Source organism: Vigna umbellata, chromosome 3 (genome assembly GCF_029865625.1).
Source record: "Vigna umbellata cultivar VRB3 chromosome 3, Vumbellata_1.0, whole genome shotgun sequence".
Classification (NCBI taxonomy): domain Eukaryota; kingdom Viridiplantae; phylum Streptophyta; class Magnoliopsida; order Fabales; family Fabaceae; genus Vigna; species Vigna umbellata.
In genome coordinates this window covers 2,622,880-2,639,228 of record NC_142167.1, presented here as the reverse complement: position 1 = coordinate 2,639,228, position 16,349 = coordinate 2,622,880, and the positions used below count along the sequence as shown (strand labels likewise).

General features: G+C 30.3%; 2 protein-coding genes across 2 annotated transcripts; one reads left to right on the top strand and one right to left on the bottom strand.

Annotated features, from left to right (window-relative positions):
* Positions 1-1,916: 1,916 nt before the first annotated feature.
* Positions 1,917-2,943, top strand: LOC124846742 (glutathione S-transferase 3-like). Its single transcript, XM_047324078.2, has 2 exons — positions 1,917-2,295; positions 2,386-2,943. The coding sequence occupies exons 1-2, from the start codon at positions 1,981-1,983 to the stop codon at positions 2,728-2,730; spliced, it is 660 nt and encodes a 219-aa protein (XP_047180034.2). The 5' UTR covers positions 1,917-1,980; the 3' UTR covers positions 2,731-2,943.
* A 4,601-nt stretch (positions 2,944-7,544) lies between these two features.
* LOC124846733 (uncharacterized) lies at positions 7,545-10,692 on the bottom strand. Its single transcript, XM_047324068.2, has 3 exons — positions 10,301-10,692; positions 9,008-9,137; positions 7,545-8,890 (listed from the first exon to the last, which is right to left on the bottom strand). Exons 1-3 carry the CDS (start codon positions 10,437-10,439, stop codon positions 7,948-7,950), a joined length of 1,212 nt encoding a protein of 403 aa, XP_047180024.1. The 5' UTR covers positions 10,440-10,692; the 3' UTR covers positions 7,545-7,947.
* Between the last annotated feature and the right edge of the window lie 5,657 nt (positions 10,693-16,349).

Sequence of the window (16,349 nt, the reverse complement as noted above, 5' to 3'; positions counted from 1 at the left end):
AGGATGAGTTTCAGTAGAGAGAAGGAAAAGGTTTCTAGAGAGAAGGAGGAGAAAAATGGAGGTCTGAGTTTAGGAAGGAGAAGGTGCGTGCAGGAGAGTGAGCAGCGTTTTCAGAAAATCATTTTTGTTTACCCTACTTCCAAACGGTCGTGCACTCTCCTGTTGACACCTGCACTCCATTAACTGACTTCCGAAGTTTCTACTGTGACACTTGGCGTTAATGCAGGGAATGTTGAGTGCATTTTTAATGCATCTGAGCAAGTGACGTGGGTGCATTTATGAGAGGAAACATGTGACTTTCGAGTGCATTTAATGAGACATGACACATATTCATATTAACGTAAATCTTAAAATAAAATCATCTAATAAACCTTATTTTAAAGTTTAATATAATGTTTAAACAAAATATCATTTAATCATCTAGGATAAAAGAAAAGAAGTGCTAAACACTATTAATAATTTTCAAAAAATTTAAATTATTACGTTTTCATAACATCCAAATTTAGATGTTACAAAAGAGATTTTAATAAACCCTTTTAATGTACTTAACTAATTTTTACAAATTTCTAACTTATAAGAAAAATTCGTATTTAATTTGGAAACAAAATCTAATAGAAGAAAAACTCAAAAAAGTTAATGATTTTTAAAAATTAATAATTTATTATATCACATAATAATATTTAGTAATAATATAGTGATACAATAACATAATAATATTAATATAATAATAAAAATTAAATATTACTACAAAATAATAAATAAATAATTGAATAATTATATTGTTAATAAACTACATTATAAATTATGAAAAATAATATTTCATTAAGATTTCAATCCAATTATGTGAAATTTAAATAATAATTTAAAAATTATTTCATTATTATTAAAAAACCAAAATTATAAAAGTTTTAAACATTAGAAAATAAAAAAGTAGTTAACTATTTCAATTTTAATTTTTTTTTCTAAAATTCAGATTCATATTGTCAACAATATATTTAAAATTTAAAATATATGATAACTAAGTTTAAATTTAAAATCTGAAATTACAAATGAAAAAAATTGTAAAGTAAAGAATATTTATGAATTTTTCATTATGTTTGATCAGTTTTCACATAATAATAGTAAAACTAGAAATATTACATAAAATAATAAATAAAAAATTAAATTTTAACATTATTAATAAACTTAAAATATTAAAATAATATTTTATGTAAATTTAAAATTAAAGGTTAAAGTTAATATTTCGAACATTGTTAAATTTATATTTTTTATACTTATTTTTATTGTTTAAAATATAATATTTATTTTCAATTCGTTAATTTACTTCTAATTATAATAAAAACAAAATTTGGTGGTAAAATAATCCCGTGCCAGTTCAAAATACTAGGTAATATACATTTTAATGAGTAAGAAAAAGTTAAAAATACACGTGGGAAAATAAGAAATTATGAAACTCAAAAGGAGCAATTCAAGAGCACTAATTAGACGCAAAAGGCTCTGTACCGACAAGTTTTTTTAATACGATAGTGATGTTTTGAAAATTTGATCCTCTTCGTTACAAATCGTTGCTTCTAGCAATTTTTTCTTACTAATAATCAAAATCAAGAAACAAATTAAAAATAAAATAATACTATTGTGATTAAAATATAAAAAACCCTCTTAATTTTTGAAAGATAAAGAAAGTAAAAAATAGAAAAGGATAATGTTAAATGAATATAAAAGTCTTATAAGTATTAAAGTATATTTTTTAATATTAAATGATAAATTAAACATTCCCAAAAATATTTAGACACGTAGTTCAGAGTCAAAGTAAACGAAATCCACGTAATTGCAAACGTAAGATATAGTCTCCGTCGTGTAACGACAAGAACATTCCAGAACTATCTCCACATTTTTGTGTTATAAATATCATCACCTCTCCTGTTAGTGCAAGGCATCTCTAGCAACAAAGGCAGTTCAGAACTTGAGTTGGATACAGTAATGGCAGACGAGGTTGTTCTGTTGGATACATGGGCCAGCATGTTTGGGATGAGGGTTAGGATTGCATTGGCAGAAAAGGGTATTAAGTACGAATGGAAGGAAGAGGATCTGAGAAACAAGAGCGCTTTGCTTCTGCAGATGAACCCTGTTCACAAGAAGATTCCAGTTCTCATCCATAATGGGAAACCCATCTGCGAATCTGCAATAATAGTGCAGTACATCGATGAGGTCTGGAACCACAACCCTCAAATCATGCCCTCTGACCCATACGAAAGAGCTCAGGCCAGATTCTGGATGGATTACATTGATAAAAAGGTTTGTGCTTTTCGTTTGTTGTCGTCTCTTTTTGTTCTGTTTTAAATTTTGTTTTTGTTAGCAATTCTGATTTTGTGATATTGGTTGCAGGTGTATGATACATGGAGGAAACTGTGGCTTTCTACTGGAGAGGAGCGTGAGACATTGAAGAAGGAGTTTATCTCTATCTTTAAGCAACTGGAAGAGACACTTGGTAACAAACCTTTTTTTGGGGGTGACATGTTTGGCTTTGTTGATGTTGGTCTGATCCCTTTTTATAGTTGGTTTTATTCGTATGAGACGTATGGTAACTTCAAAATGGAAGAAGAATGTCCTAAACTCATAGCTTGGGCCAAGAGATGCATGGAGAGAGAGACGGTGTCCAAAACACTTCCTGATGAAAAGAAGATTTATGCTTTTATCGACGGAATAAAGAAAGTCCTTGATTCAAAATAGAGGAGTTTCATGAACTGATCAAATCAAAATTTGCACTTTAAATATGGTACTAAAAGGTCTTGTATAATTTTAGCTTGGGTTTTTTCTGTCTTGGGTGATTTGTGGTTTGACAGACACTTTGGTGTGTCTGCTCTGTTTTAGATTATGGGAAGATATGAATGTTGTTAAGTGTGCAATTACAATCAATAAAACCTCTTTCTATTAGTTGTTCCATGTACTGGTCAAAACTATGTTTCAATCTTCTTATTGTTATTCCCCTAATATTATAGTATTTGCTGCAGGGTAATTTGGTGGGTCCTCACTTGAGACATTAATAGTTAAAATTGCTCGTTTATAATTTCAGAACTAAACTATCATACAAGTACGTAGAAAATAGAGCACACCGGAAGTGTTGAAAATAATATAAGTAAAACTAGATCAACAATAAGAATAAATAAAATCACAACTTAACTGGTGGGTTTTTGCACCAAACTAGACATATTTGTCTTTAATATTACTGAAATGGACAAATTCAACCAAAATTACGAAAATGGGGAAGTCGTGGAGACCCAAACGACTTCAATTAAAGAAGTCGTGTCCCTTGCACGACTTCACCCTGTTCATTTGACCAGGGTTGAAGTCGTGCACCCCACAAACGACTTTAGAGTATGGTAATCGATTACCACATGTTGTAATCGATTACCATAGTGTAGGGGGCACGACTTCTTCAATTGAAGTCGTTTTGGCTCCCACGACTTCACTTTGGGTTAAAATTTGCCTATTTTGATAATAAAGAGGGCATATTTGCCTAGTTTGGTGAAAAACCTAATTGGTGTGAATAAAATATTGACTTCAATATATAGAATGATCTTCTCACATATTTATATTCACGTATGAAGACACATGTTTAGTGCTATGAGCGATTGCAGCTGCGCTATCTTTACTGTGGCGCTCCCCTCCCAATATCTTTTTTCTCTTTTGGCGAGACACGATGTATCATCTTTTTTTCATAACTTATAATTTTGTGTGTGTCAATTAAGGTGAAGCCTTTAAGTATATGTGACAATTTCCTTGAAGTTTTTTTCCGGTGAGCTTTCGGGTTTGTGGTTTTTGTTAGGATCAAAGGTTTGTTTCAAGCCAACGTAATAGCCTATCGTGGAACAAGGTAAAATTTATATTTATAATAGCCTATCGTGATTATAAGCATTAACTTTTCTAAGTATTACAAGTACGCCTTCTCTGGAAAATAATTACCAACCTTTCTAGATGAGTATAAATCTCTATATATATTCTTTTTATAATATCTCCTTGACATAAAAATAAAAAGAAATACTCTCTAATAAAGAGAATATGAATGAAACTTGTCCTCCTCTTCACCATCATCATTCCAACTCCCCTCCAACATCAGACACAACCAACCTTCATCTTCATCGTCACAACTTCGTATTCCATTTTTCATTTCTCCTCTATTATTCTCCATGGTCATCAATCATCGTCTTCTTTCTCACCTTGATTTTTCACAAACAGATACTCCCCTACAGTTCCACAATCTTCTCTTCCCATCCATTAATTCCAACCCAATACATGAGAACAAAAATTAGACATATTTTGTCCTTCATTTTGTGGGTCTGTCAGGCAACTCTTCTATTCCTTCTGCACCGCCCCCTTACTCACACACACCCACCTCCTCTGATTTTGTATTTGGATCAGGACACTATTCACTTGTGCACCACACATTTGCTTGCTCATCCCATTAGTTTTACCTTTCTTTTTAATTAAAGGTTTAATTGCTTGCATTGTCCCTAGTTTGGCTGCAACGTGTCAAAGTAGTCCATCTTTTTAAAAAAATTTCAATTACGTACAAACTTGGTTTAAAAGTGTCAATTTCGTCCAAACGTATGTAAAATTTGCTTCAATCAAGTCCCTTCCGTTAAATTCACCAAAACGGACGTTAATTTTTTAGTTCTCTCTCCTCTACTCCTCTGCTTCTCTGCTCTGCTACTCTGGACATTAATATAATGATAATATAAAATATAAAATAATACATTAAGCAATTATTAGAAAATTTGAAAATATTATGCATATATATTAAATGAAAAAAACAGTATACGTGGACTAAGTTATACAGAACTTCTGCACAGAGTAATGATTGTGGATGAAACTCTCATTTCTCATATATTTATACTTGGTTTTAGTTTATCTTACAAAAACATGAAAACTAAATCTAAACAAAAAGTATTCTTTTCACACCCATTTTCTGCTTCATTCGATAATTGCTTTTCGTAGTAAAATATTATATTAAAATAATAACAATAAATATAATTAAAATATTATAATTCGTAGTAAAATATTATCTAAAAATCAAATAATTCATTTTTCTGTTCTTTAACTAAAAAGGTATTTACAAAATTATTTATTTTGGTATAATATTGGTTGAACTGTTTCTACATATTTTCATTTTCTTTAAAAAAGAATTATACGTTTTGTGTTAATTATATATATATAATTTATCGTCATTAAAAGTATATTAAAAATATATATAAGATAATAGGATAAATCATATATATTTAAAATAATTTATTAATTAATTTATTTACTAAAATAGTTTTAAGATAATAAAATATAAGATAGATATTTATATTTGAGATTAATAAAATTATTTTACTTTAAAATACACACATATTTTAATTAATAGATACTGTATAACTTTAATTTTTTCTTTCAATTAACAGTTAATAAATCATATGTAGCATATTGGTAAAAAAAAAAGTGGAATAATAATTTAGATAAAATCATTTAGTTACATCATGATCATGATTTAATTTATGTAAATATTAAATATAAGTGAAAAACATTTTACTAAAGGAGCAGCAGAGCATAGCAGCAGAGCAGTAGAGCAGAGAAGCAGAGGAGAGAGAAAAAAAATTAACGTCCGTTTATGGGATTTAACGGAAGGGACTTGATTGAAGCAAATTTTACATACGTTTGGACAAAATTGACACTTTTAAACCAAGTTTGGACGTAATTGAAACTTTTTTAAAAAGATGGACTAACTTGACACGTTGCAGCCAAACTGTGGACAATGCAAGCAATTAAACCTTAATTAAACTTCACTTTTTCTCATGCACCATTTTTGGAGTTTGTGTGGTCGCTCACCTACTGCGATTTCCATTTTCAAATTATTCAAAAATATAAAAAAGAAACATACAAAATTCAAAATTCAATCTATCAACATTTCTCAAATAGTTTTTTTTTTTTTAAAACTATGTTATCTCTAATTTTCAATTTTGAATTGAAATATGTATGAACAAGTTTATTGTTGTCAGATCCAAAAATTCAATTTTTTTATTTAATTATATACTTTTTTATTATTTTGGGAAAAATTAAACATTTTTAAAAATCACACTTTTCTCACATTAAATTAAAAGTACAGTTTTCGGATAGATATTTTAGGATACTAACATCATTCTTACGTGTAATCAATTCTCAAACCCAAAATTTGGTTGTTTGTAGACCATGCTTTATAGAGTTACAATGCACCAACAAGCTTACTCCTGGCTAAGCTTTTTTTGTTTTTTTTTTTTCACAATTGGTGCAATGTACTAAACAAGTGACTTCTATTTGATTACCATCATATATGTCAACTCATCAATTTAATGAAATGGATCACATTAATTTTTTAGAAAAATATAAGAACCCATCGAATAAAAATAAATACAGAAAAACATTAAATTAGTAACAAATATAGAAAAAAAAAGTAGTAATAAATATAATCTAAATTTGCGTCTAGAGCCGCATCCTAAGTAAACGATTTCCCATGTGTGTGTGTGTGTGTGATTAGGGCAACTCGTGCATAGACAGTCAACGTCGGTGGATGTGGTACAACAACCACACATACTTAGACTTGGTCATATTCCATAGCTTCCATCAAATCAGCATCCATCTAAGTTTGATCAGATGAACGCTTTACTTCTAAGATTTGTATCAACCATACTCTAAATCACTGAAGTTCACTGCTCAACCTCATAATTGATTACAATACTCAACACCAATTCCAAGTCCCCATTGCCATTTGGTAGATTTATTGTAATCACAAAGCAGCGAATGATGACCACACCCACTACTAGGTACCTCTAGTTTGGTAAGATCTTGTCCAAATCATTACTTGGTCTTTTGCATTACAACCACCAATTCACTTACTTTTACTTTTTCGATTTGTGCCTTACATTTTTTTTTTCACTTTTAAAATTATGTCATTTGCTTCTTATTTTGCACCTTTTAATCGAATTGACCAGAAAACTTTACATACATGTATTGTTAATTAGCTCTACTCAATCATTTTTTTAAGGTTTGAAATGTAATTAGTTATAAAATAATGCCTAATCGGTCGTTAAAAAGTATTATTTTCTGAGTTTTAACAAAATTATTTAGAGGGATCACTTAACAAATGTAATCTATAAAAAAATCTCAAGATAAAAGAGTCGTATTTCTTAAAACAAGTTCTTCAAACTCACCTTTTTATTTGATATTTTGGTTATTATTAAAATATAATATTAAATTAACGCTTTTTATTATGACGATTAAATGGTGTGAGGCTGTTCTTGTTTAATTTGAGGTATTAAGTTCCCCAACTACATTAAGTGCTCCAAAATAGAGTTTTGTAATGCACAGTAATTGTATTTGACTTATTTCGTTGATTGTCCATGGAGGGTGCGTATCCAACACACTACTTAAAAAGCTGTTCGTGCTTTTAGGTGATTAACATTATGCCATTTTCTAACTTTTTTGGTAAAGAAAAAATTAATACGAATAAATGTTAATAATTGTTAGTTCTATTAATCAAGAGTTATTTAGCTGAAATACGTATACAAGTTTGGTATAAAATACATATTGTGGCAAACTCTACGTGCTACAGTTGTGGTCGTTTATACTTGCAAGCTTGTTTTATTTGAATTCTTGAAAGGTGTGGGGACATGAAGAAAAATGTCACACTAGTAGTGGCAGTAAGTGGAGAATATGACCTACCCACTTTCATGGTGTATATGATAGTTGTTGTTCACCAACAATTTATTCAATACACTGCGTATTTGTGCTTCAATCTACAACCTGTTCTAACTTGATTTTGGAGGGGATACATGAAACCCATCATACATCAAAGAGACCTATTCTGCTTGATTAATTTATCATAGTCAGTATACCTACTAAGTAAATCACTGTTTCGTGATTTCTTGTATCCAACTACTGGTCTGTATTAAAGTAGAGAGTAGTATTTTGAGGCGAAGAGAGCCATAATGGGATAGAACAAAAGTCCAATTCAGATTCTGCTTCTGTCATATCATCGAAATTAAATGCCTTAGTGTGGTCCATTTGTGGCTCAACTGCATAGTTTTTTGGTAGGAAATTATGATCCTTGTTTGACTCCTTTATCTCACCTACTACTCCAAACTCATTCTCAAAATCATTGGTCCACTTCCTTGCTTCACCATCTTGAACACCCTCTTCTCCAAGAATCATGTTTTGGTTGGCTGAGAACTCACCTAATTGGACTTCCTTTGATTGAAAAGATCCAGGGCTATCATCATCTAACAACTTCCAAAACTCATAATCTGGTTCCCATGGAATTTCTAAAATATGGCCGACATCATAAGGTCCTAGGTAGGATGATGGAGAAGCCAATTGTTGTTCTGGTTTGTGTGCAACTTTCTGGCCTGAATTTACAATATTAATTGTCTCAATAGTATATATTGATACAGATAAGGGCGAAGCCAATGTCTCTTCCGGTTTCTGTGCAACATTCTGGCTCGAGTTTACAATATTTGACTCACAAGAAAATGAAGCCGATGACTCTTTTGGATCCTCAGTCATGCCAATTAGTAGTTCACTTGACACTGCTTTTTCTGAATCCTGCTCAATTTTATCTTCCATTGATAATTGCTCTGCTTGGTCACAAAATTCATTAGTATAAGGTGTAGTGCTCTTGGGTGAATTTGGCCTCTCAGTTGAGAAAAAGGACTGAGAGGAAGAGGAAGAGGTGGAAGTTATTGTTGATTCTGGCTTGGATTCATCTGTACTTGATTCTGAAGTTTTTTTAGGAGACAACCTTTTCTTTAAGTGGGTGTTCCAGACATTCTTGATCTCATTGTCTGTCCTACCAGGCAAACGTGATGCAATCTTTGACCACCTGAAACCCATTAGAAAAGATAGTTAGATAATCTAGTAATGCCACAAATCAGTAAACGAAAGAAAAAAGTAACATTACAAGAAAACTTGTTTCTGGTTTGAGACATAAGAGACATACTTGTTTCCCATGGCCCTGTGAAGTCTTATGATGGTTTCCTCTTCCTCTGGTGTAAAATTTCCTCTCTTCACATCAGGTCTTAGATAATTAATCCATCTCAAACGACAACTTTTTCCACATCTCAGAAGCCCTTATTAAAATGCAAAAAATAAGTATAAGAAAATTTTGATAACATCTATACCAGTATTAACAGAATCAAATATCAGTACTTCCAAACACCAATACTCTGTAGCTAGCATCATGCTTTAGAAGGCATGAAAATTGCTTTAGTATACTCAGAACTTCCAACCACCAATACTCTTGTACAAGGTGAATATATGTAGAATAAGACAGTAATACTTTTTTATTTTCTTCTTGAATTTTACAATTTCTAGGCTTGTGATTCCTCATGCCCATTAGTCCACTTTTAATTTAATCACACTTTTGTTTTGCCTCTCCTATTTTAGACTAAATGAAACCAATGAACAGACTGAAATAATTATAGAGACCAAAACACCCGAACAGCGTGAAACAACAGTTTGCCTACTTTAAGGAATGCAGGAAACTAGTCATAATCCACAGCAAGAAACATCAAATTTGAAACGCAGTGCCCTTACTTGAAATAATTTCTTTTTTCTGTGATGAAGGAATCCATTAGCCTTATGGCAGAGTCTCCTTGTGCAATAATAATGGTAATTTTCCATTTATAGCAGACAATCATGGTGATGGACGGGCCATATTAATGGTAGGTGGACATGCATAATCAGAAATTAGTCATTTAAAATGTGTCATATTTTCATTGAAATTATAGGCAGAAGGAGGGCCCACAATTATAGATGTGATAAGCGAGCAATGCTTCAAACTATCTTTACCAACATGAGGAAAACCAAAAGTCACCAAATTCTGCCAAACTATTATTTTTCCTATCAGCAGTAGGTAGCAGAGAATTGCCCTTGAATGAGACAAACAGTGGATGAAACAATGCAAACGCAGAAACTGGATTTATCACAAATTACAGGTTTCCACAGAAGCAATAATGCAAATGCAAAATTTCCATGATCATGCACTGAAATTTCGTACTGAAAGATTACAAAATTGTCATTCCTATAGTTCACTAAAGTGAACGAGATCAAACACAAAAGAGAGGTTGAAACTTGAAACTTGAAACTAATGTTTCTTATTAAAGTTTACCAAAAATTACCAAGACAGCATTCTATAATCAAAGACAGACATGAACACACGTATACGCATACACATCCATAATCAAACAAACATATCACAGGCATACACACATTTAATAAGAAATGTAATTACCAGCTTGTTTTGGGAGAGCTCGCCAGTTTTCATGGCCATATTTCTGGATGAAGGCTATGAGTTTAAGATCTTCTGCAGGGTTCCAAGGACCTCTCTTCACTTTAGTCTTATCACAACATGGTGCTCTTCCTTTCCCCATAATAATCTTTTATTACAAATTTTCCCAACCCTTTAGATCCTACTATATATATGCACTCTTCCACTGTCAATGACGTAAGTTTTCTCTCTCCCTCTCTTTCACACATACACACAAACATATACTATGCATCACTATTGTCTCCCTTTGCCTACATATACTAGCTGGTGCAGAAAGTGAATGCTCTCAAAGAAATGAACCCACAAGGGTCATGCCACAAGTTAGTATGCTGAGATCCTATGCAATAAATAGAAGGAAATCTAAGTAAACCATGTTTTAATATTTAATCATGTAATAAATAAATATCCGTTTGTCTATTTAAAATACAAAAAAATATTCTTTAACAAACCTAAATTTTTTAAATTTATTTGACACTATCTTTCTTATTTTTTATTTAAAAAATACAAAAATTTATATTTTTATGATATTTTATTCTAATAATATATATAAAATAAATGTAAAAGTATATCACAGTACAATACTAACTTTTAAAATTTGTGTTTACACAAATGATTTAGGATTTGAGTTTTGTCTGTTTGTTTGGAGGTTTGTTATGTATACGCGTATGGGATTAGAGCCACCAACTTTCTGAAAATTGATATCACTTCCCTTCTTTACGAAGTCAACATTCTCCTAAATTTCAACACACCAAACTAAAATATGGTTGACCTCCAAAAAAAGTTTTCCTAAAATTAAATTTTAAAATAAAATTTTGGCCGATTATTTCTACAAAGTTAACGGTAGTGGTTAAGTAGAATTCTCTCCAAGATTTCAACTCAGGTTCTTATGACACTAATTTATCTTAGATTATAATAAGAAAAATATTTTTTTGACACACATAAATTTTTTATATTTATTTGAAAATTATCTTTTCTTATTTTTCTCTATTTTTTAAATATAAAAGTTTATATTTGAGTAATGATATCATGACATATTTTACATTCATTTGACACATATTACAAAGATAAAATAATCATAAAAGTGTAAACTTTTGTTTTGTTTCAAGAAAGAAGAGAGTAAAAAATAAATAAGAATAATATTAAATGAAGGTAAAAAGTTTAGGTGTGTCAAAGAATCATTATTCTTTATATTTTTATAACTATTTATCCTTATATCGTGTGTCAAATGAATATAAAGATGTGTCATTGTCATAGTACCCTTACTTTTATAATAATTCACTTGCATTAGTTAATTAGTGTATCCATTAGTTAATCCAATTATCCAAGTATAGCAGTATTCTTTATATAAACAATGTTTGCCGAAAGCAATGAAACACGCATAATGAAATGACGTAACAGATGGGTGTCTACTTATGTAGAAAATTTAATGCTCAACATGAATTCGATGCATAGTGTTTCTTTCTTTTTTTTCCTGAACTTCAAAAGTAGCATTAATTCTATATCCAATATTTCTATATTTGTTTTCAATTGCTCTTTATCGCTCCTTTCCACATATGTCGTCCATTGTCCTGGGTTTTATTTTTTATTTTTTTTTCCCACAGTTATATTTGTATCTTTCGGTAGGAAAATCCTAAGATATTTTATCCAAGTAAAATATCATAAGTTTCTTGATTAGGATGGTAAAAAAATTCGCGCCCGCAGATATCCGCAGATAAAATCTACGACGGATAGTTAATACGTGGATATTTACTACCCGCAATCCGCGGGTAGCGAATATTTTAATACCCGCTTATAAACGGGTCGGGTGTGAGTATTATACTATCCGTACCCGCAGATACCCGCTATCCGCAAAAAATAAAAATAAAAATTTAATTTATATTTTATTAAGTTAAATTTAATTAAAATAAACATTAATTTATATTTTACAAGATTAAATTTAATTAAAATTGAATTTAAATTTAAATTTAATTTAATTTATATTATATTTTATATATTTTTTGTAATTTTATTTAAATTATTTTAATAATTTATTAAAATATATTTTTTTTAAATATTTGCGGGTATCCGCAAATATCCACAGGTATCCGCGAGTTTTAAAATACCCACAGATATTTTTTAAGCGGGTAGCGGATCGAGTAATGGATGGATTTTTTTTGTCGGGTCGGGTTGCGAGTAGACACTATCCGTGCCCGACCCGACCCGTTGTCATCCTCACTAATGATTGATTTTCTTCCTAACGTTGTCGTTTGAGAGACAAAATTTAGCTTTAGATTTCTATTGATTTGTATTTCCCTTATGTTGACTACATTTTTTCATCTCCCCAACATGCTAATTTCTATGTATCGTTTTCGATGATAAAGATCAAAGGATGCTCATCTTTGCATTCTAACTATTTAAAAAGGATATATAGTTTCTCCCATACAAAAGTGGTGGAGGCCTAGTGATAGCAGCACATCCCGCAAATATTTCATTTTGCAAAGTCATATACAAAATCTCAATATATTTGTTTTTGAATAACTCTGAAAAAACAAATGTAAGGGTAATTGTTAGAATATAATCCATAGTTAGCGGGTGATTTGGTTTTGAAATGTTTTCATTAGACTTTTCCCTTACTTTGAGTTTTTTTTAAAAATGTTTTTATTTAAAAAGCTTAATGCAATTAAATAGGAATAAAGATTCATACAAGATTGGATTGCAACACTTAGAGAAGATAGAAAGATTGCACATGGTTCAAATCAAATTATCCTACATCAAGTTTTATAGCTCTTTAACCTCACAATAATTGGTTCCTCTATTCAATAAGTTTGTACACATTAGTCACTTAGCACTTACAACCTAAAACAACAAGCAACAACTAATGAACTCTTGTTTTAATAGATTATATTACATGTTAATTGATTAAATCCATTTTACATTTATTACATAAAACGAATAAAAGGAACTAATTGATTATAGAAGATTAATTTGTTATTTTTTTTAAACATTGAAAACACTTAAATTTATTTCTTACTTTAATCATTTATATAAATTGATAGTTAATTATTATATTTTGAAAAACAATTTAATGATTTATCAATGAAAAACACCAATGAATTTTAGAGATTTTGTATTACCAACAAATATTTTTGTTGATAACCTTCATTCCAAATATGAGATTAATAATTCAAACCTTTAATGTATATGTATAAATTTTCGTTGGTAATTGATATGCCGATAAAACCAATTGAATAAAGTTCATTAGTAAAACCGTTAGTAATTGATATTTTGTCATAATCTATCAATAAATTTCATCACTAAACTGGAGGTCAAATTTCTCGTCATTTGTTCTAGACTTTAACCATTTCATAGTAAAATTTGTTAGTAAAATTTGTTAATAATTAAATTTCTTTAATAATCCATTAGTTGGTTCCATCTATAAAATGGGCGAAGAATTCCAAATATTTGTTTTTATTGATTAGTGAAAAACTATGCATGTGATTAGTGAAAAATATATTTTTTTATAGCGACTTTTTGTACCTATTAAAATCCACCAAGTATAGAAAGTGACACAATGGTATTATTATAAACGAGAAGTTTTTCTATACTAATTGCACTAAGAACAAGTATTGAAAGTGATGTGGTGGCAAAATTATAATAAATTATAAGTATTTCTATATCGGTTGCAATCATAATAGGTATAGAAAGTCATTTTTTAATACTTGTTAGACCTACTAGAATCGGTATAGTGTTAGGGTGGTGGTAGAATTGTAATATTGAAGATATACCAGTTAGACACTATAATCAGTATAGATTATTTAACATTTTGCCCAAATCTCCTTTCGCGCTTCACTTTCTCTATCATGTGATTCTTCTCCTTCGTTCTTGCACTTCACATCCTTTCTCTTCTAAGCTTACCATTGTTCTCATTCATTTTTTGCTTTCGTTCTTTGTTATCGCTATTTGTCATTGTTAAAGTTGTCGTCGTGGTATATCAAAATATCTACTTTTTGAACTCTCTTATTACAAAGCATACACTAATCGTTCACTAAGTCATGAAATTTCTCCTTCAAATTCTTCTCACATCACATGCCATTCATAATCACAATTGTGTTTACAATTCATGAAGCATCAATAATTCCAAATAAGCTTGCATTGAATCCATATAAACTAATTCAAAACATCAAGAATCAGAAAAATCATAGAAAACATGTACTAGCTTTATAATAGGGAACACTCAGCGCCAAAATGGTTGCTCAACGTCATACCAACGCTTCTCAACACCACATAAAAAACCAATACACTCCATTCTATGATTTTAAAGAAATAAGGATCTGCTCAGATGACCAAATTGGTATTCCTAACTTAGAGTTTGATTCAAAAACATATTTCAATGTCATATTTGCATACCAATTTAATCAAATGGTACATATTCTCATTTCTTCAATTCAACATTAATTCAAGCAATTACAGTTCAAATACAACAATTTCAATCAACAAAAATTCAACAAGTTTAACCATCAAGATCATAATTTCAACCCATCTCAGACAAATTAAAATTGAAGTTCAAACTTTTGATACAACTTTATCAAAAACAGATTTGACTTCTCATTTGGTACAACTTTTAATGAACTGATCAACCTTCTTTTATCTTCTTCTTTCCAACATTCATTTTGATTCTTATAAGATGAGGTAGATGAACGTTTGTAGTAGTCGTCCTGCACAAGATAGAACATAAGTTTGTAGAATATGTATGTCTTATTTCCTATTTGCTTTGATGTTTTTAAATGCTTCCAGGGTTTGTTTAGTATTCTATGTTTTCTAATGTTTTGTTTGAGTGTAGTTGATATCGTTTAGTCTGTAAGAGACTCCTTCTTGGTTAGCGTTCTTTTTTTTGTTTTCATGATTTGTTTAAACGTAGGTATTGTCTCACGATTTTCTAAGATAAGAACATTTTACGAATGTCTTTCTTGTTACTGACACCTACTACTGATCTGTTTAGGGTTTTGATGTATAGCCCATTCATCAGATATCACTTTTATTGTTTTTGAATGTTGAGCATTTAATGTCATTTAATGCTTGCTCAGAAAAACAAAGTGTTTTCAATTTTCTACCGTTGAGATAGCGTTTAACAAATAAGTTTTTCTTCTAAAGATACCAAGCGTTGAGTAGAGACTTCATCGTTGAACAAAGTAACAAGTTAGCTCATGGTATCGTTTAGACTGAAACATCTTTTGAGTTTTTGCCTTTATAGAGCAGTAGTGTTTAGCATGTTTATGTTTTCTTTGGTGTTTTAAGTTTTAGTCTCTTAGAATGTTTTTGTCAACGACATTGTCTTGGCATTGTTTCGTTTTCCCGAGAGATAAACTGAATACCCCTTGGATGTAGTAAGCTTACACGTTTAGCTTCAACTCTCTTAGACGCTTTGACTTAACAATCGTTTAACATTGAGTCTAAGTGTTTTGACCTAGTTGTTTTTCTATTAGAATCCTAGCCTATGGTCTGGTGTTCTTTGTCCATAGGTGGTAGACAGATTAACCTTGTATGGTAGCTTGGGGAGCCAGCTGTTTCACCACTACAAGTGCAAAACTTGTCATAGTCTAACATCAATACATCTATCCAGATGGTTTTATCTAGGTCAATGACATAATTATGATGATTGGTTTGTTTTGATTGGAATAAAATGTATTATGAAATTTTAATGTGCAATAATTGTTTATTGTTTTTATTATTAGCTTATCCTTCTTTTGTGGTCTTTGTTGATTGTTCGTATGTGTTGATTTTTTTTGGCGATAATCTTATGATGAGTGTGAGTAGAAGGAGATAATGTTTTCGTAAAGACTCTCAATAGAGATAGAGTGAATATGCAAATTTTATAATGAAGATGGGGAATATAATTTTTTTTATTAGTGATTTGTATATAAAGTTTAATAGTAGTTATGGTAAGACTTTATGTTTTCTGTTTGATTAACTGATCATATTAGACTTATGATAATTATTGAATAGTATATTAGACTAATTAAATTGGGATGTTTCA